Source organism: Sinohyriopsis cumingii, chromosome 11 (genome assembly GCF_028554795.1).
Source record: "Sinohyriopsis cumingii isolate HCF-2022 chromosome 11, ASM2855479v2, whole genome shotgun sequence".
NCBI classification, from domain to species: Eukaryota; Metazoa; Mollusca; class Bivalvia; order Unionida; family Unionidae; genus Sinohyriopsis; species Sinohyriopsis cumingii.
Genome location: NC_142971.1, coordinates 55,311,834 through 55,334,812, shown reverse-complemented (window position 1 = coordinate 55,334,812; position 22,979 = coordinate 55,311,834). Strand labels below are relative to the sequence as shown.

At 33.3% G+C, this 22,979-nt stretch overlaps 1 protein-coding gene across 4 annotated transcripts in view; it reads left to right on the top strand.

The window, feature by feature from the left end:
- The window catches only part of LOC149788486 (uncharacterized), a 73,900-nt gene that overhangs the window by 23,395 nt on the left and 27,526 nt on the right, over window positions 1-22,979 (top strand). For 3 of the 4 annotated variants that reach the window (XM_089974478.1, XM_089974480.1, XM_089974477.1), the window contains exons 3-4: window positions 7,095-7,333; window positions 18,939-19,071. In XM_089974478.1, the coding sequence (XP_089830604.1) occupies window positions 7,095-7,333; window positions 18,939-19,071 (372 nt within the window). Of the gene's footprint in view, window positions 1-1,438; window positions 1,519-7,094; window positions 7,334-18,938; window positions 19,072-22,979 lie in introns of all 4 variants that reach the window. The other variant, XM_089974479.1, reaches the window with a different exon arrangement.

The window sequence follows — 22,979 nt, the reverse complement described above, 5'->3', positions numbered from 1 at the left end:
AGACTGCCATCATTTCATCAGAAGGTCAGTAAACGGTATAATTTATATGAAATCGTAAAAGGTGAATCCAAATTGTATGTTGCTGTGCAGGGAAGTTGATATTTATGATTAAAATGCAGGTTAATACAGCTAACTCATTAAACCTAATTACAGGAAATACATTAATAGAAAGCCAGTACAGTATAAAAAATGTCTGAGGGTGGGTGAAACTGTCTTTTATCCCATTAAAATGTATCTGTAATTAGCAAACAAATATCAAATGGTCTCAACCTTGCAGTTTTAGACAGTGAAATGCAGAGAAGGCAGGATTGAAAGGACTGACTTATTAGTGATTCAATTAAGAATTTTGATTGAAGAATAAAAAACCAATCCATATTGTTAAACATAGTGGAAACATTTTTATTTCCTTTTTACATAGTTAACAGTTCTCTCAGTATTAATTACCCATTTTGATTGTCAAGACTTGCCAGAGCTATGAAAATACACATAGAGTTGTACTTTTCAAGGTGTGTCAGGCAAACTTTTTTTCCACAGAAGTTGGTTGGTACATAATTTAGAATTTGGAAGAAAGTATTTTTAAATGAAATATTTGATACTATTACAGTAATAAAATGAATTTGAAAATGAAGATATATAATCTGCAAAATTATAGGATCACAAGATTGATATGAAGAAGAAAAAAACCCAGTAATCAGCGTATGATTTAAAATATTTGATTTTTTAAAATATATTCAGTTAATTTATTTTGAATTCTGTTCTGATATAATATTTGGATCTTATAACACAATATCTTCACTTAAAATTATTTTAAAGATTATGAGAATATACTTGTATTTTTTGTCTCTAAAATACGTAGACCATGCCATAACTATGGTTCAGCTACATAGGCCTTGTGTTATGATTCAGATTTTAGCCACCTATTTAGCATAAAAGGTGGGGAAGGGGAAGGGGTTGACGCACCAAATAATTACATACAATTATTTTCAAAACATGCTGATGTGGATGGAGTAAAAGTAATTCCATCTTTTATTCCTTGATTTTGTACTATTGGGTATGATAAAATGGCAGCTACATGTAAATTACAGTTAAATGAAAAGTCTGAATGGCTATTAAGATATCATTTAAAATAATGAATGAAGCAGACCTAATCCAGAATAAATGAAGCAAATTTATTTTAACATTTAAAGGTCAATTAAGAACTTTATGTGTAGATTCACACTAGACAATTAATTGTTTTGTTTTATCAGAGATACATGTATTTGTAATAAAGAGATTTTAACATAGAAAATTAAAGACTTCTGCATGGCTATGCATCTTATGTTAAATTATTTTGTGGTTTTGTTTTTAAGTTTTTATTACATACTTTGGCTTTGGTTGTTGCATTGATTTTCACACATTATTCTTTGTTTGGGTGTTGTTTTAGTGTTTTAGTTTATAGTTTCAGCTTCTGTGTATTGTTTCCATTTCCTTGATTTATCCACATGATTGAGGAGACATCTTTCCTGCTGACCTGCTGTTGTAAGTAAATGAAAATTATCAGTGACCTGCTTTGCATTCATTTTACAAATTTTCTCCTAAAGTTAAGATAACTGTGTACTGTGACTTATTTAGAAACTTTTTTTTACAAAACTAGTTTTATGCCTTTCTTCTATTCTCTATATTTGTCATTTATCCATTTATCTTTCCATCCATTCATCATCCTGTTTTTTGTATCTAGTCGATAGCCATAGAAAGATGCAGCACATATAAATCCATTAAAAACAGTGTATCATTTTAAATGTAAATCAAAATTATTTTCCTGCAGCTTTATCAAAATTCAAGATATTTTCAAAACTAACTTATGGAAAATCATATCTCTTTTAGTAACATTTTGCAAATATTGATAGAAATTATTTGCTTAAAAATGTATTCAGTTGTAATACTACTAATGTTATATTCAATTCATCATGGGTGGTCTTTACAGGAAAGAGTACTTTTACATGGATGACACCATGCATTTTAAAGATTTTCAGCAAAAGCAGAAAGGAGAATTCCTGTTGAAGAAAAGGCAAAATGTGACAAAGAGTTTGAGACTTTGTGTTGATTTTGTCTTGTGTCTGTATGTTTTCTTTTGCTGAGGATCTTCCAGTAGTGTGATTAAACTTTTCAGCCTTATAATCAGTACAAATAAAGATTCTTCAAGAGACAGATAGAGTATAAAAAGAGGGTTAACTGTAATTTTCATACTGACTGTGGAGGTGTACAAAATTCTGAACAGTTGGAGTAGGACCTGATTGGTCAGTCATGTGCCATATTGTTCTGGTAGCCATGAATGCCTCTTATCTTTTTTACAGGTGCAATCACCCAGTTTCATAAGCCAGTCTTTAAAGGTCACTGGCTACCTATATTTTACAAATGTGGGATATAGTTTTTTATAGTCATAAAAATGTATTTGTTATGTATACACACCACAAAAATGTTTAATTAGACTTAAAAGTCTGCTTTTTTAAATGAAACAATTATTTGGCAATCTCAGGAAACATTCGGTAGTTTCTGCATGCCAAAAACGGATATGCCATTTATCCCTTATATTCAGCCTTGCCATTTTTTTTTAGTTTAGGCTCTAATAAACAGTAACAAAAGAGTGAAAACAACAAGCTTTGAAAAAGGTAACAACTAATTTATTTCTGTGGAAAAACACTGTTAATATGAAAAAATAACTTATGGTTTTAAGAATCAAATCCAAAAATAATCCAAGAATATTCCTCAAATTAAATTTTAGAAGTCCTAGTAATGAAATATTCTAATGAATTCAAGTTCAAGTCCCAATGAAATATCCGCAATTGAAGGCGATGACGTATACTGTAGCCTTTATTTTACGGATGTGTCTGCAGTTTTTTGTTGATTCACAAACAATATTCCAGTGTTTGAATTTCTGAATAAAATGTAAAGGAAGGTCTTTGTCCAAGAATTCTTTATGAGCACTCAGATATTTCCAGGATAAAGAATTAATCTTAGAATCCAAATAATTTGAATAAAAATTAAAATATAACTCTAAACTGATCACAATAAAAGGAACACCTTTACATCCCAATGTTTAGAAGCCTGACAGAATAATTTCTCTATTGACAAAGGTTATACAGTAACTTGAGATGCAAAACAGATTCCCGGATGAGGGTCAGCTCCAGAATTTTTTAGAACAGCGTTAAAGTATTTACGTCTAAAGGCACATAGTCCCAGGCAGCCTCGATTTCACTATTATTCACACATTAAGAATGGAAGTTGTTTACTTGATTCTCAATCAAGGTCAGGAACTAGGTCAGCAAAAGATATAAAGTTTGGTGTTTACAACTAACAGTCAGGTCAAACTAAATTCTGGAAAATATCAAATTCCTAATAAACAAAATTACATTACTTTGACTTGTAATGAAATTAAAAATAAAAAGGTTTTAAAACTTACAAACAAATAAATTAGATCAAAAATAAATTAATTCAAATATACATAGCACATTGAAGTGTTTAATTTCCCAACATAAATGTCTATGTGATATACGTTACTACTTTGCTTTTGTACAGCAAATATGGTGCACTGTGTTGCATATGGATGTAACCAAACGAGTGATGATGGGACAAAACGGTTCTTTCTTTTTTCAAAAGACCATGTTGACCATAAAAATGTGTATTGAAGCTGTGGGATCTAATAGGGTGAGGGATGGGAAAGTCCTAAATCCTCCTAAATCCTGTACAAAGCTCTTTGGTGCATATGAGATGAGGCATAAAAAGAGCCTAAGTAAAATATATCAAATAAATAGTTACAGTACAGTAATGTTACTGCAGATGTAAAATATTAATGTTTAAAATAATCATAATACTTTTTGAATGTGCGTAGTGTAGACTTTGATCAAACTTTTATTTACCATTATCATAACCAATATGAACGCAAAAGGATTTAAAAAAAGAAATATGAGGTATTATTCTGGGACGTTTATAATTTATAGATTTACAAGTCTGTAGAATCAGTCATTCATATATATATATATATATATATATATATATATATATATATATATATATATATATATATATATATATATATATATATATATATATATATATACCCCTTATTTACCATATATATCGGGACACAATAAAATAATTTTTTTTCCTGTCCCAGATCTTATGGTGAAACTTTTCTTCATCAAGGTATATGTCCCAAGAATAATTTTGTGTTGAATTTGTGTCTCACTCCCCCACTGCATGGTACAATAAAATAGATAAAACACTTATTTGAAAATATTATGAAAGAAACTAACCTTGCATTGTTATCATTTATTCCTTCTTTTTTCATCATGTGAAATGAATTAAAGAAAAAAATACATCCACAAACTCCGTATATGCGTTATTTGAAAATACATTCACTCTGAGTACAAATGATAATCTTTTCACTAGCATAGGTTACAAAAGTATTATTAAAGCAAGCTATTGGCTATAGCTGTGTGTACTATTTACCCAACAAACTTCAATTATGATTACATATGGCAAACAAATGGAAGCTGGGGTGATGAATAAACAGAACTGGCAGTGAGCAATAAACTCATTGCTTAAACTTACTGTCAGGATATCAGATACAAAAGGTTATTTTATTACAAAGCAACCCAACCCCGGAAACTGACTTAGGATTCTTTTAAGTGTGTCAATTTTTTAAAATTATTTGTATAAAGTTGGCTGACATAAGAAAGCCAACTTTGGTTCCTTTGGATTCTTTTAAGAGTGTAGATTCCTTTTTTTTTCTTCAAAGTCAGCTGACATAGGGAAGCCAGCATTGATTCTTTTTTACCTGTGTTAATGGGAATTTTGAAAACAAATTGAAACAATGGAACAGTTTTGAAAGTGACACAATCTAGTGCATCTTGCATGCATATCGATATAAGGCTGAACAGTAAATTAGTTTTCAATAGTTTCATCTAAATGTTTCCTGTCTATAGTTTATAGTGTTTTATTTTCTGACAAGAAGAAGCACGTACTTTGTCTTGTGGGGATAAATGTATGTAATTTCTGGTTGGTGTCTTCTATAGGTGGGAAATTATAGTTAAACATTGTTCCATTTCGAGTAATTAGATTATTATTTCTTTAAACTTGATACATTTGTGTGTGTGTTTGCGAATATAACTACTTTTAATATAATGCAAATCTGATGTAAAAAGAAAAATGTTAGAATATGGCTGGTGACCTTTAAATTTGTAATCATAGTAGCTAGAAAATGGTATCAATCCCTATAAGTGATTTGCCTTTTAATAGTACCTAGGATCATTTCTTCAGTACCTAACACCAATATGTCATGTGCCTTGATATATCAGTGTGTCAGAGCATGCAATACCTTTAAAACAAGCAATAACCAATTAAATTATGAAACTAACCCTAACTATCCATCCTTCAATATATTTTAGGAGTTAATTTAATTAACAATATGTGTACTGCTGAAGAGAGGTATTTGTCCAGTCTTGTATCAGCCAAAAATCCTTGGTTGAATCATAAAGGAAGCATGAACCACTGTTGAAAGTTGAGGTTCTATTATACTCTAGTTTGAGAAACCAAGTATTTGATGAAATGATGTTACAGTTGGATTGAAGGAGACAAATTTACTGAAACATTCATATGATATGTCCAAGATACAGATGCAGGTGATTTGTGGTTCCAATACAGATTTAGTTTGGTGTAGATAATAGCTCACCTGGCTGTAAAGCCTAATGAGAATACAGTATGACTCTTTGTCATCACGGCATCTGTCAACATTTGTTATCTTTTGTCTTCTTCTCAAAAGGAGCCAGCTCAATTTCAGTCAGACTCACAGAATTCAGGCATAAATAAAAAGACCTTCTTGTCTGTGCAAATGATGCCAATCTACTATTTCAAAAATAGAAAACCTTTAAATGATTTAACAAAAACTAACAAAACAGAAAATTGTAAAACCTTGCAAATGTATGCACATGATGCTAGTATGTTATCAACTATGGCTGCCATTCCTTAATCTTTTGAAATATCTAAAAGAAATTGTGAGGAGTATATTATTTTTGAAATTTCTAAAAGAAATTGTGAGGAGTATATTATCAATTTTTGCAGAATGCATCCTGGCATGAAAACCTTCAAAACAATTATATGAATGTTGATGGTCTGGCATCAAATATGGCCAGTGTTACTAAAATAGAAAACATGTAAACAACTTTGTCTCCAAAGCTGCTGAATAGGAATGATCAAACTTGGCATGAGGATCTTTCAAATTTATGTAAATATTATATGGCTACCATTATTATAAACAAAAACCTTACTTCATACTTGTCAGGTTTTTAATTTATGGTTCTTAGGCAGCTATGGATGTCACTAAGCTGTATATTCACCCTTGTTGTTTGGAGAAAATTTCAAAACTGAAATATAATGTTTTGTTTCATAGCTTTGGCTAATAATAACATAGTCAAGGTTTAATAAACACATGCCTTAAACTTTTTCTGAGGGACAAACCTTCATCTTGGTATAGGAGGATATATTTTTTTTTGAGGAAATACTTTAAATTATTTGGTTTCACAAAGTACTTTAAAATATCAGGAAATTAAAGATTTGGTCTCCTGGCCAGGAGAAAAGTGGCTTTATCATTTTTCTGGGAGACATGTGGAAACTTGGAGAGATATTACATGCATGTTGAAAATTTAGACAGAATAATTTTAGACAGATTGTTCAATTGTAAAACAGCTTTTATTTTTGAGTTTTGAATATGATATTTGAAATGCAATAAATATACCTCTTTTGAGATGATGTTCACTATTACTAAAAAACATACAACCAAACAAAATCAGTCCTATTTTTCCTACACTAATACCATGTTAAAGACTGCCTTCAATGAAGAGACCACATCTCTTCGGTGACAACATGTAATTGATTGATTTTCTTACATTACCTAGAAAGAATTTATCAAATGATTATGTCTTCTGAAATTTTATTCTCTGAATTGCCAATGTTTTCATTTTGTGTGTGTGCATATATATATATATATATATATATATATATATATATATATATATATATATATATAGCTAATAGCCTGAATTTTTTCACATTTTCAGTATTGTATATGGATAAATTTGGGGACTGTGAAAGAGATGATTATATCTCCGTTGATGAAGATGTCTACAGAATTCTGTCTGAAGGCGGGAAATTTGTGTTTTACTCTCTTAATTGTCGAATGACATTCAAATCATTAAATGATCTGCGACTTTGCATCAGCTTCAAGCAATTTAATATAGTGAGAATGGATGTTAATTTAAATATTTTTGATGGGCCTGGGGCAACTGGAAAACCCATGGTAAGTTTGCATAGCTCAAGTGCATGTTCTTTAGTTATAAATTATAAATATTTGGCAATAATTACTTAGGGAAATGGTGATGTGGCAGTTTGCTCTTAATACTAGAACACTAGTAATTATTATTTTGATTTTAAGCTTTCAAAATGATTTATTCTTTTAATGTCAACATGAAAGTGTTGAAGATGTTGCACATGAAGTGATGGAGGAACCTGGAAACAGCAAAGGAAATGACTGTGGTTAAGTTTATGGCAGGCTGTCCACATGTACACATTTTGTTTCTTAAGTATTATGCATATGTTTTGTCATAGTGTGGATATGTGGGTGGGTAATCCAAGAGTACATATTGTTTTCCATGATTGAAACTATATTGTTCAAAAATTACTATTTCTTGTGAGTCCTACATTTAAAGTTAATTTTTTTCCTCTTAAAATATTTTAGTACATATAATTGAAACTTTTGCATGTGGAGGGATATACTGAGGTAATAGATAAGAAATTTGTAGGTACCTTGATTTTATATTATTTCTGTTGATTTCCTTATTGATCTTGAAATGCAGATATTTCTATAAATGCAGACAAAAGTATACTTTTTTTATCTCTCAAAATCTATGTGATGACCCTATAAATTGTATAGTTACATTCTTTCTACATGATGTACGAATGGTTACATTCTACTTGATGACATGATGTATGAATGGTTACATTCTACTTGATGACATGATGTGTGGATGGTTACATTCTACTTGATAACATGATGTATGAATGGTTACATTCTACTTGATAACATGATGTGTGAATGGTTACATTCTACTTGATGACATGATGTGTGGATGGTTACATTCTACTTGATAACATGATGTATGAATGGTTACATTCTACTTGATAACATGATGTGTGGATGGTTACATTCTACTTGATAACATGATGTATGAATGGTTACATTCTACTTGATAACATGATGTATGAATGGTTACATTCTACTTGATAACATGATGTATGAATGGTTACATTCTACTTGATATCATGCTGTATAAATGGTTACATTCTACTTGATAACATGATGTATGAATGGTTACATTCTACTTGATAACATAATGTGTGGATGGTTACATTCTACTTGATGACATGATGTGTGGATGGTTACATTCTACTTGATAACATGATGTATGAATGGTTACATTCTACTTGATAACATGATGTATGAATGGTTACATTCTACTTGATAACATGATGTATGGATGGTTACATTCTACTTGATAACATGATGTATGGATGGTTACATTCTACTTGATGACATGATGTGTGGATGGTTACATTCTACTTGATAACATGATGTATGAATGGTTACATTCTACTTGATAACATGATGTATGAATGGTTACATTCTACTTGATAACATGATGTATGGATGGTTACATTCTACTTGATGACATGATGTGTGGATGGTTACATTCTACTTGATAACATGATGTATGAATGGTTACATTCTACTTGATAACATAATGTGTGGATGGTTACATTCTACTTGATATCATGCTGTATAAATGGTTACATTCTACTTGATAACATGATGTATGAATGGTTACATTCTACTTGATAACATAATGTGTGGATGGTTACATTCTACTTGATGACATGATGTGTGGATGGTTACATTCTACTTGATAACATGATGTATGAATGGTTACATTCTACTTGATAACATGATGTATGAATGGTTACATTCTACTTGATAACATGATGTATGGATGGTTACATTCTACTTGATAACATGATGTATGGATGGTTACATTCTACTTGATGACATGATGTGTGGATGGTACATTCTACTTGATAACATGATGTATGAATGGTTACATTCTACTTGATAACATGATGTATGAATGGTTACATTCTACTTGATAACATGATGTGTGGATGGTTACATTCTACTTGATAACATGATGTGTGGATGGTTACATTCTACTTGATGACATGATGTGTGGATGGTTACATTCTACTTGATAACATGATGTATGAATGGTTACATTCTACTTGATAACATGATGTGTGGATGGTTACATTCTACTTGATAACATGATGTGTGGATGGTTACATTCTACTTGATAACATGATGTGTGAATGGTTACATTCTACTTGATAACATGATGTATGGATGGTTACATTCTACTTGATAACATGATGTATGGATGGTTACATTCTACTTGATGACATGATGTGTGGATGGTTACATTCTACTTGATAACATGATGTATGAATGGTTACATTCTACTTGATAACATGATGTGTGGATGGTTACATTCTACTTGATAACATGATGTGTGGATGGTTACATTCTACTTGATGACATGATGTGTGGATGGTTACATTCTAGTTGATAACATGATGTATGAATGGTTACATTCTAGTTGATAACATGATGTGTGGATGGTTACATTCTAGTTGATAACATGATGTATGAATGGTTACATTCTACTTGATAACATAATGTGTGGATGCTTACATTCTACTTGATAACATGATGTATGAATGGTTACATTCTACTTGATAACATGATGTATGAATGGTTACATTCTACTTGATAACATGATGTATGGATGGTTACGTTCTACTTGATAACATGATGTATGGATGGTTACATTCTACTTGATGACATGATGTGTGGATGGTACATTCTACTTGATAACATGATGTATGAATGGTTACATTCTACTTGATAACATGATGTATGAATGGTTACATTCTACTTGATAACATGATGTGTGGATGGTTACATTCTACTTGATAACATGATGTGTGGATGGTTACATTCTACTTGATGACATGATGTGTGGATGGTTACATTCTACTTGATAACATGATGTATGAATGGTTACATTCTACTTGATAACATGATGTGTGGATGGTTACATTCTACTTGATAACATGATGTGTGGATGGTTACATTCTACTTGATAACATGATGTGTGAATGGTTACATTCTACTTGATAACATGATGTATGGATGGTTACATTCTACTTGATAACATGATGTATGGATGGTTACATTCTACTTGATGACATGATGTGTGGATGGTTACATTCTACTTGATAACATGATGTATGAATGGTTACATTCTACTTGATAACATGATGTGTGGATGGTTACATTCTACTTGATAACATGATGTGTGGATGGTTACATTCTACTTGATGACATGATGTGTGGATGGTTACATTCTACTTGATAACATGATGTATGAATGGTTACATTCTAGTTGATAACATGATATGTGGATGGTTACATTCTACTTGATAACATGATGTGTGGATGGTTACATTCTACTTGATAACATGATGTATGAATGGTTACATTCTACTTGATAACATAATGTGTGGATGCTTACATTCTACTTGATGACATGATGTGTGGATGGTTACATTCTACTTGATAACATGATGTATGGATGGTTACATTCTACTTGATGACATGATGTGTGGATGGTTACATTCTACTTGATAACATGATGTATGAATGGTTACATTCTACTTGATAACATGATGTGTGGATGGTTACATTCTACTTGATAACATGATGTGTGGATGGTTACATTCTACTTGATGACATGATGTGTGGATGGTTACATTCTACTTGATAACATGATGTATGAATGGTTACATTCTACTTGATAACATGATGTGTGGATGGTTACATTCTACTTGATAACATGATGTGTGGATGGTTACATTCTACTTGATGACATGATGTGTGGATGGTTACATTCTACTTGATAACATGATGTATGAATGGTTACATTCTACTTGATAACATGATGTGTGGATGGTTACATTCTACTTGATAACATGATGTGTGGATGGTTACATTCTACTTGATAACATGATGTATGAATGGTTACATTCTACTTGATATCATGATGTATGAATGGTTACATTCTACTTGATAACATGATTTATGAATGGTTACATTCTACTTGATGACATGATGTGTGGATGATTACATTCTACTTGATGACATGTGTGGATGGTTACATTCTACTTGATAACATGATGTATGAATGGTTACATTCTACTTGATATCATGATGTATGAATGGTTACATTCTACTTGATAACATGATTTATGAATGGTTACATTCTACTTGATGACATGATGTGTGGATGGTTACATTCTACTTGATAACATGATGTGTGGATGGTTACATTCTACTTGATAACATGATGTATGAATGGTTACATTCTACTTGATAACATGATGTATGAATGGTTATATTCTACTTGATGACATGATGTGTGGATGGTTACATTCTGCTTGATGACATGATGTGTGGATGGTTACATTCTACTTGATGACATGATGTATGGATGCTTACATTCTACTTGATGACATGATGTATGGATGGTTACATTCTACTTGATGACATGATGTGTGGATGGTTACATTCTGCTTGATGACATGATGTGTGGATGGTTACATTCTACTTGATGACATGATGTATGGATGCTTACATTCTACTTGATGACATGATGTGTGGATGGTTACATTCTACTTGATGACATGATGTGTGGATGGTTACATTCTACTTGATGACATGTGTGGATGGTTACATTCTACTTGATAACATGATGTATGAATGGTTACATTCTACTTGATATCATGATGTATGAATGGTTACATTCTACTTGATAACATGATTTATGAATGGTTACATTCTACTTGATGACATGATGTGTGGATGGTTACATTCTACTTGATAACATGATGTGTGGATGGTTACATTCTACTTGATAACATGATGTGTGGATGGTTACATTCTACTTGATAACACGATCTGTGAATGGTTACATTCTACTTGATAACATGATGTGTGGATGCTTACATTCTACTTGATGACATGATGTGTGGATGCTTACATTCTACTTGATAACATGATGGTATGGATGGTTACATTCTACTTGATGACATGATGTATGGATGGTTACATTCTACTTGATGACATGATGTGTGGATGGTTACATTCTGCTTGATAACATGATGTATGAATGGTTACATTCTACTTGATAACATGATGTGTGGATGGTTACATTCTACTTGATAACATGATGTATGAATGGTTACATTCTACTTGATGACATGATGTGTGGATGGTTACATTCTACTTGATAACATGATGTATGAATGGTTACATTCTACTTGATGACATGATTTATGAATGGTTACATTCTACTTGATGACATGATGTATGGATGGTTACATTCTGCTTGATGACATGATGTGTGGATGGTTACATTGTACTTGATGACATGATGTATGGATGCTTACATTCTACTTGATGACATGATGTGTGGATGGTTACATTCTACTTGATGACATGATGTGTGGATGGTTACATTCTACTTGATGACATGCGTGGATGGTTACATTCTACTTGATAACATGATGTATGAATGGTTACATTCTACTTGATAACATGATGTGTGGATGGTTACATTCTACTTGATAACATGATGTGTGGATGGTTACATTCTACTTGATGACATGATGTGTGGATGGTTACATTCTACTTGATAACATGATGTATGAATGGTTACATTCTACTTGATAACATGATGTGTGGATGGTTACATTCTACTTGATAACATGATGTGTGGATGGTTACATTCTACTTGATAACATGATGTATGAATGGTTACATTCTACTTGATATCATGATGTATGAATGGTTACATTCTACTTGATAACATGATTTATGAATGGTTACATTCTACTTGATGACATGATGTGTGGATGATTACATTCTACTTGATGACATGTGTGGATGGTTACATTCTACTTGATAACATGATGTATGAATGGTTACATTCTACTTGATATCATGATGTATGAATGGTTACATTCTACTTGATAACATGAATTATGAATGGTTACATTCTACTTGATGACATGATGTGTGGATGGTTACATTCTACTTGATAACATGATGTGTGGATGGTTACATTCTACTTGATAACATGATGTATGAATGGTTACATTCTACTTGATAACATGATGTATGAATGGTTATATTCTACTTGATGACATGATGTGTGGATGGTTACATTCTGCTTGATGACATGATGTGTGGATGGTTACATTCTACTTGATGACATGATGTATGGATGCTTACATTCTACTTGATGACATGATGTATGGATGGTTACATTCTACTTGATGACATGATGTGTGGATGGTTACATTCTGCTTGATGACATGATGTGTGGATGGTTACATTCTACTTGATGACATGATGTATGGATGCTTACATTCTACTTGATGACATGATGTGTGGATGGTTACATTCTACTTGATGACATGATGTGTGGATGGTTACATTCTACTTGATGACATGTGTGGATGGTTACATTCTACTTGATAACATGATGTATGAATGGTTACATTCTACTTGATATCATGATGTATGAATGGTTACATTCTACTTGATAACATGATTTATGAATGGTTACATTCTACTTGATGACATGATGTGTGGATGGTTACATTCTACTTGATAACATGATGTGTGGATGGTTACATTCTACTTGATAACATGATGTATGAATGGTTACATTCTACTTGATAACATGATGTATGAATGGTTATATTCTACTTGATATCATGCTGTATGAATGGTTACATTCTACTTGATAACATGATGTATGAATGGTTACATTCTACTTGATAACATGAAATATGAATGGTTACATTCTGCTTGATAACATGATGTGTGGATGGTTACATTCTACTTGATATCATGCTGTATAAATGGTTACATTCTGCTTGATAACATGATGTGTGAATGGTTACATTCTACTTGGTAACATGAAATATGAATGGTTACATTCTACTTGATAACATGAAATATGGATGGTTACATTCTACTTGATAGAATAATGTATGAATGGTTACATTCTACTTGATAACCTGAAGTGATGTATGTGTGAAATGTTCTGGAACTTGAGGTTGTTGTTGTTGTTGTAGGGTTTAACGCCATTTTTCAGCACAAGATAGGCTATACATGGCGGCCAGTATTAATGGTGGAGGAAGAACCCGGAAAAACCCCGGAAAGAACCACCGACCCACGAGAAGCTACTGGCAAGCTTTCTCACATAACCACATTAGCCGAATCCGAGACTCGAACCGGCTGGAACTTGAGGTCCTGTATTCGTAAAATTTTAGTGCATAGTCAGAGTAATATTTTCCTCAAGGAATCAAAATTTACTTTATGGTTTGAGGTTCCATCATATACATTTGAGATGAGTCATACCATTTTCTTGAAACATGCATTTTTGTTAATTTCTTTTTATTCAGTAAAACAATAAACTTGTTACCGGAAATGGGATCCTGTCACAATTGTGACTTCCCTTGGGGGGGGGGGGAGTGGGGAGAGAACAAAGGGCCATATGCCCACCTGATAGTTTGTTTCAGTATTTTTCATTTTTAAATGCACAGTTATATGCTTCAGTGACTAACCAAATTTTTTGCTCGATCATCTATATTTCTTATTTAATTTTTATGTACTTTCCATCATGACCTGTGCAAATAAATACTTTTGAAATCCAGTATGAATTGGATATTAATTAGCTGAGGCCATATGGGTGACAGAGTTTTAAATAGGTAACCCCATAGGAAATTTTCAGGATTTGACATTGATTTCAAGGGTTTTCATAGATGATGGTAATTGGTAATAACAGCTCTGTTGTGGTGGGAAGTTGATATAACAGTTATTTTTAATCATTGGTATGATTTTAGTGATTATATTACATTTTGTATATGATTTTGACATTCAGTTGAGTTTTGCTTGATTTCTTAAATTTGGGGGATTGTCTCAAAATTGAATACATTCACCTGATGTTATTCTGGACATTTTTAATAAAACATCAGGAATATTGTGATACTTGTTATCAGCCTGTATGTCTTTTCAAAAACTTGATGGAAATGTTTAAAGCTTGATAATTTACAGATCTAAAGTGTATTTATATGGACCATGCAACAGTGTGTAAAAGGGGATATTGTTTTTAGGCACCTCTATCCATTGAAGTTGTGTGTGGGGGGAGATGAAGTAATGTTACAATCAGAGTGACATTTTCAAAATAATTGCCAAAAGTTTATATTTGTGGCCATTATTGGATTTTGAGAACAGGTACCTAGATAACAATTTGGAGGAATCATTGATAAAGAGGCAGAATAGTGGCCATTGCAGGGAGGGGTGGGTGTTTAAAATGATATTAAAAAATTTCCATAATTACGACAAGAGTTTTATTTTCACAATAGGCCATCATGGCAGTTGTGCTGTTATGCCATTTTTGTTATTATGTGAGAGATAGGAAGGGGGTTTGGGAGATGAATATATATATATATATATATATATATATGGCAAATAATGGTTCTTTCAAATGTACTGGCTCCGCACAAGGATTGACAAGGATTGATTAAGATAAATGCAACAAACTGATAATGAACAGTGAAAAACTTGTTTCTCACTAGCCTGACACTGGCCTATTTGTGGAATCTTGTGACACTAAAGTTAATCCTACCAAACAAAACAGTAAGAGCCTGCTGCAGACCAAAATATCAGAAACATCCTAGTCAGAGCATAGCTAATGCCAATCACAAGCTAAGACCATCCCTGTGAGGATAAAAGGTGCAAAATCTGTCAATGTTTGATCAGAGCCTTCCATTAGATTTAAAGTTGGAGGATGAGTTGCCAAAGTAGGTGTGGGGGGGGGGTTGGGTGACCTCCCCTAATGGGAATACAGGTTTTTTTTTTAAGTAGCCTTGTGTAAAGTAACAGAAACCCAGTAAATCACCCAGATTCCAGCTGATAAGGAAAGCCCAGATAATTGAGACCAGTGCATTCTCTAGCACAGTGAGTGAAAAACTAAACTTAAGTGATCAAAACATAGCATGCAAAACAGAGAACGTAATTTATAATTTTTAACTGCAATTGCACACAACCCCCAATGGAGTTCTGAAACCAGGAAAGAAAAAGGAATCTTACCTTAGAACATTGAAACCAAGTGACCTAAGTCAAGAAGACTTGAAAAAGACAACCAAACCCAATTAAAATCATCATCTCTTTACAGCCAGCATTTATAGTTAAATAATTTTTTTTTCTCATTTTGCTTATTGGTCACTCACTTGCCTATGATTACTACAACAATGAAATATCTGGGATATAATTTACAGTTACACCAACTTAAAATAAAAAAGCAGATGGTGATATGGCTCATCCATTTGTTGGTTGATATAAATAGATACACAACATCATCAGTCAAGCTGAAGCCAACTAATCGAAACATAAACTATTTTCTAGCTTTGATTGCGTAGAAACATTATGTAAAAATGTATAATTTTGATGTTTTTTTGTGTTTGCTGTTTCTTTCGACTCAGAAGTGCTCGGGCTAGTAATAAACTAGTTTTGCACTGTTTGTTATCAGTTTACTATATATATATATATATATATATATATATATATATATATATATATATATATATATATAACACAATTCTATGGTGTTTTACCAAGTAATAAAAAACCAACAAGTTTTGTAAAATTCAACAAAAATTTATTTCTCTAGAATGCAAAGTGAAAATTTTAAAAGTACTTACAGTAATTCAAATTAAATCCCAAAGAGTCCAAAAAGTTGTATCACTAGTCCTGATGAATAAAGATGTAATTAAATTCCAGCGGTATTCCAAATAAGATCTGAAGCTGAAGGTGCGCCTGTAGTCCAAATGTACTAATGTACCAGTGGCTGAAGTGTGATGATGTTCTAACAGTCTTTTGATGAATCACGCAATTATAATCCAAGATATCCTTGTTTGAATTCACTATAATTCCAAGTTGATGTTTCTGTCCAAGAATATTATTGAGCAGTTTTTGATTCCAGAGAATAATAATTTGAATAAATAATTCTAGCCCAAATCAAATACTCAACACAACAATGATTCTCCCTTAAGATATTAAAGCAAAAATGAATAATTTCAAGTAAACAAGATTATAGAGCCCTCTACTTGACCTAGATCACAATTAGCATTTTCTTTAAATAATTAATACTTAATGGACACGTCGACTCTTGAAGATTCTATTGCTAAAATTATAATATAGAATGTGGTAAACATCATGTTGGCTGGGTATTTTTATGGGGGAATTCCAATAACTGACCCATACCCTAATAAATATGTTTACTTCTAGTGATAATGATCCTAGTATTTAATCTCATTGAGAAAATGTTAGCTATGTATTTTTTGTTTACAAACATGAAAGCATGATCATTGTCTTTAGGCAGGAACACAATGAACTTGTTTTTAGACAAGGTCAGGTACCAAATACAATTATCCATTGAGAATGCAGGTTACAAGTTTATTAATAAGGTTTCATTAAAGAATCTTAATTTAAAAACAAGCTTTTAAGTCATCATCAAACTTTACAGTATGAACTTAAAAAATATAAAGATGATATTAGTGGGCTTTTTTTACATTTATTCCCATTTGATGAAAAGATTCAAATTTCTTGAACTTTAGTAAATTCTTGGAGTATCATTTTTATGTGTCTAGATGTAGTTGTGAATGTTAATATGGAATAGAAGATTTTCCTGCAGCCTTTTCAAAAGATATTTCACTTGTTAAGTCTTGGGGGGTGGGTGAAATGCTATTTTAGAAAGATAAACCTCTCAAATATTATCAGTTTATATATCTTTTGGGCCTCCTATTGTGTAGTAGGTCACTGTTCAGTCTTTCGTGAAAACACGACTTGACAGTTGAGACATAATCTTCAGCTTTTAACTTCAGTATACATTATTATCTAAACTTGCTAAGGCCAAAAGATGTTTTGTTATGAGGAAGTACCCTTCTTCCATGGTCTTTCATATTATTACATTTCATAGAACCAAGTGGGTGGTATTAGCGAAAAGAACAAGGTTGTAGCTTTACACTAATACAAACTAATGTTGACATTATGCGAACTTTAAAGAATAACTCCAAAAACCTACATTTTTGACAGAATATTGTAAGGCAAAAATTATTTGTTTCCTGGACCAGTTTTGTCTGGATTATAAACTTCCTCATGTTAGATTTAAAATAGACCTGACCAAACTTTACACAGACAGACGAACATTCACTTATATTTGGGTAACTTTGAGATTTGGGGGAGAAGGGGACAAGTAGACAAAAATCAAATCCAGTAAGTAAAAGAAAAAAGAATTTCACCTATATCCTCAAGGATGGGCCAAATAGTCAATCCAAACAACTTTCCATGCATATCTAAGCAACTGTTAATATAAAAGTCTCTTTGACCAAGATATGCAAGGATTTAAATGGAAATAACAAGAAAAGTTTTGTTGCTGGCCCTGTCCTTTGTGAAAATGAAAATAAGATACCAGCCATGAGGTTGAAAATGTAAGCTTATTGAAATATGATGATATATGATTCCTCTCAGTAGAATTTGTTTCCACCATCAACTCATATATATATATATATATATATATATATATATATATATATATATATATATATATATATATATATATATATAGTTAGGTAGTATTGTATAGTTTGTTACCCTATTTCAGAAAGTATTTGACAGTAGCTCAGAGGCAGAGATGGTATGTAGCACAGGTAAATACATGACGGTACAGTTAAGTAAAAAAGGACTGTCCAAAGACGGATACACATTTGATATGGAATTGAGAGAAAGGACAAATAGTAAGTAATATTTGTAACTTGTCTTCAAATCAGCAATAAAATCAAAACTGCCTTTACTTTAGGAGCTGTGGTATTCAGTTGTTAGGATGTCAAACTTTTGATCACTGGGCAGAAGTTAAAACAAAACTTCCTTTAGTGTAGGATCAGTGATGATTGAGTTGTTAGATTGCTAGACTCATAATCACTGTCTATCTGTTAGTGTGCCAGACTCATGATCACTGTCTATCTGTTAGTGTGCCAGACTCATTATCACAGTTTATCTGTTAGTGTGCCAGACTCATGATCACTATCTATCTGTTAGTGTGCCAGACTCATGATCATTGTCTATCTGTTAGTGTGCCAGACTCATGATCACTGTTTATCTGTTAGTGTGCCAGACTCATGATCACTGTTTTTTCTGTTAGTGTGCCAGACTCATCATCACTGTTTATCTGTTAGTGTGCCAGACTCATCATCACTGTTTATCTGTTAGTGTGCCAGACTCATCATCACAGTTTATCTGTTAGTGTGCCAGACTCATGATCACTGTTTATCTGTTAGTGTGCCAGACTCATCATCACTGTTTATCTGTTAGTGTGCCAGACTCATCATCACAGTTTATCTGTTAGGGTGCCAGACTCATTATCACAGTTTATCTGTTAGTGTGCCAGACTCATCATCACTGTCTATCAGTTAGTGTGCCAGACTCATTATCACAGTTTATCTGTTAGTGTGCCAGACTCATCATCACTGTTTATCTGTTAGTGTGCCAGACTCATTATCACAGTTTATCTGTTAGTGTGCAAGACTCATTATCACAGTTTATCTGTTAGTGTGCCAGACTCATTATCACTATCTGTTAGTATGCCAGACTCATCATCACTGTTTATCTGTTAGTGTGCCAGACTCATCATCACTGTTTATCTGTTAGTGTGCCAGACTCATTATCACAGTTTATCTGTTAGTGTGCCAGACTCATCATCACTGTTTATCTGTTAGTGTGCCAGACATGATCACTGTCAATCTGTTTGTGTGCCAGACTCATTATCACTGTTTATCTGTTAGTGTGCCAGACTCATCATCACTGTGTATCTGTTAGTGTGCCAGACTCATGATCACTGTCTATCTGTTAGTGTGCCAGACTCATTATCACTATCTGTTAGTGTTCCAGACTCATCATCACTGTTTATCTGTTAGTGTGCCAGACTCATCATCACTATTTATCTGTTAGTGTGCCAGACTCATTATCACAGTTTATCTGTTAGTGTGCCAGACTCATTATCACAGTTTATCTGTTAGTGTGCCAGACTCATTATCACTGTCTATCTGTTAGTGTGCCAGACTCATCATCACTGTTTATCTGTTAGTGTGCCAGACTCATTATCACAATTTATCTGTTAGTGTACCAGACTCATTATCACAGTTTATCTGTTAGTGTGCCAGACTCATCATCACTGTTTATCTGTTAGTGTGCCAGACTCATGATCACTGTCTATCTGTTAGTGTGCCAGACGTGTGATCACTGTTTATCTGTTAGTGTGCCAGACTCATCATCACTGTTTATCTGTTAGTGTGCCAGACATGTGATCACTGTTTATCTGTTAGTGTGCCAGACTCATCATCACTGTTTATCTGTTAGTGTGCCAGACTCATTATCACAGTTTATCTGTTAGTGTGCCAGACTCATTATCACAGTTTATCTGTTAGTGTGCCAGACTCATTATCACTATCTGTTAGTATGCCAGACTCATCATCACTGTTTATCTGTTAGTGTGCCAGACTCATCATCACTGTTTATCTGTTAGTGTGCCAGACTCATTATCACAGTTTATCTGTTAGTGTGCCAGACTCATCATCACTGTTTATCTGTTAGTGTGCCAGACATGATCACTGTCAATCTGTTTGTGTGCCAGACTCATTATCACTGTTTATCTGTTAGTGTGCCAGACTCATCATCACTGTTTATCTGTTAGTGTGCCAGACTCATGATCACTGTCTATCTGTTAGTGTGCCAGACTCATTATCACTATCTGTTAGTGTGCCAGACTCATCATCACTGTTTATCTGTTAGTGTGCCAGACTCATCATCACTGTTTATCTGTTAGTGTGCCAGACTCATTATCACAGTTTATCTGTTAGTGTGCCAGACTCATTATCACAGTTTATCTGTTAGTGTGCCAGACTCATTATCACTGTCTATCTGTTAGTGTGCCAGACTCATCATCACTGTTTATCTGTTAGTGTGCCAGACTCATTATCACAATTTATCTGTTAGTGTACCAGACTCATTATCACAGTTTATCTGTTAGTGTGCCAGACTCATGATCACTGTTTATCTGTTAGTGTGCCAGACTCATGATCACTGTCTATCTGTTAGTGTGCCAGACGTGTGATCACTGTTTATCTGTTAGTGTGCCAGACTCATCATCACTGTTTATCTGTTAGTGTGCCAGACATGTGATCACTGTTTATCTGTTAGTGTGCCAGACTCATCATCACTGTTTATCTGTTAGTGTGCCAGACTCATTATCACAGTTTATCTGTTAGTGTGCCAGACTCATTATCACAGTTTATCTGTTAGTGTGCCAGACTCATTATCACTGTCTATCTGTTAGTGTGCCAGACTCATGATCACTGTTTATCTGTTAGTGTGCCAGACTCATGATCACTGTTTATCTGTTAGTGTGCCAGACTCATTATCACAGTTTATCTGTTAGTGTGCCAGACTCATGATCACTGTTTATCTGTTAGTGTGCCAGACTCATGATCATTGTCAATCTGTTTGTGTGCCAGACTCATTATCACTGTTTATCTGTTAGTGTGCCAGACTCATCATCACTGTTTATCTGTTAGTGTGCCAGACTCATTATCACAATTTATCTGTTAGTGTGCCAGACTCATTATCACAGTTTATCTGTTAGTGTGCCAGACTCATGATCACTGTTTATCTGTTAGTGTGCCAGACTCATGATCACTGTCTATCTGTTAGTGTGCCAGACTCATCATCACTGTTTATCTGTTAGTGTGCCAGATTCATTATCACAGTTTATCTGTTAGTGTGCCAGACTCTTGATCATTGTCAATCTGTTTGTGTGCCAGACTCATTATCACTGTTTATCTGTTAGTGTGCTAGACTCATCATCACTGTTTATCTGTTAGTGTGCCAGACTCATGATCACTGTCTATCTGTTAGTGTGCCAGACTCATTATCACAGTTTATCTGTTAGCGTGCCAGACTCATCATCACTGTTTATCTGTTAGTGTGCCAGACTCATGATCACTGTCTATCTGTTAGTGTGCCAGACTCATCATCACTGTTTATCTGTTAGTGTGCCAGATTCATTATCACAGTTTATCTGTTAGTGTGCCAGACTCTTGATCATTGTCAATCTGTTTGTGTGCCAGACTCATTATCACTGTTTATCTGTTAGTGTGCCAGACTCATCATCACTGTTTATCTGTTAGTGTGCCAGACTCATGATCACTGTTTTTTCTGTTAGTGTGCCAGACTCATCATCACTGTTTATCTGTTAGTGTGCCAGACTCATCATCACTGTTTATCTGTTAGTGTGCCAGACTCATCATCACTGTTTATCTGTTAGTGTGCCAGACTCATGATCACTGTCTATCTGTTAGTGTGCCAGACTCATTATCACAGTTTATCTGTTAGCGTGCCAGACTCATCATCACTGTTTATCTGTTAGTGTGCCAGACTCATTATCACAGTTTATCTGTTAGTGTGCCAGACTCATGATCACTGTTTATCTGTTAGTGTGCCAGACTCATGACCACTGTTCAGCTGTTAGTGTGCCAGGGTATTAGATTGCAAGTAGACTTAAAATTTGGTTAACAATTGGATAACAGTTGGAATGAAGGGGGCCGAGGTGCTTGAAACTTTGTTGAGACATGAGAATTACAATGTCCATTTT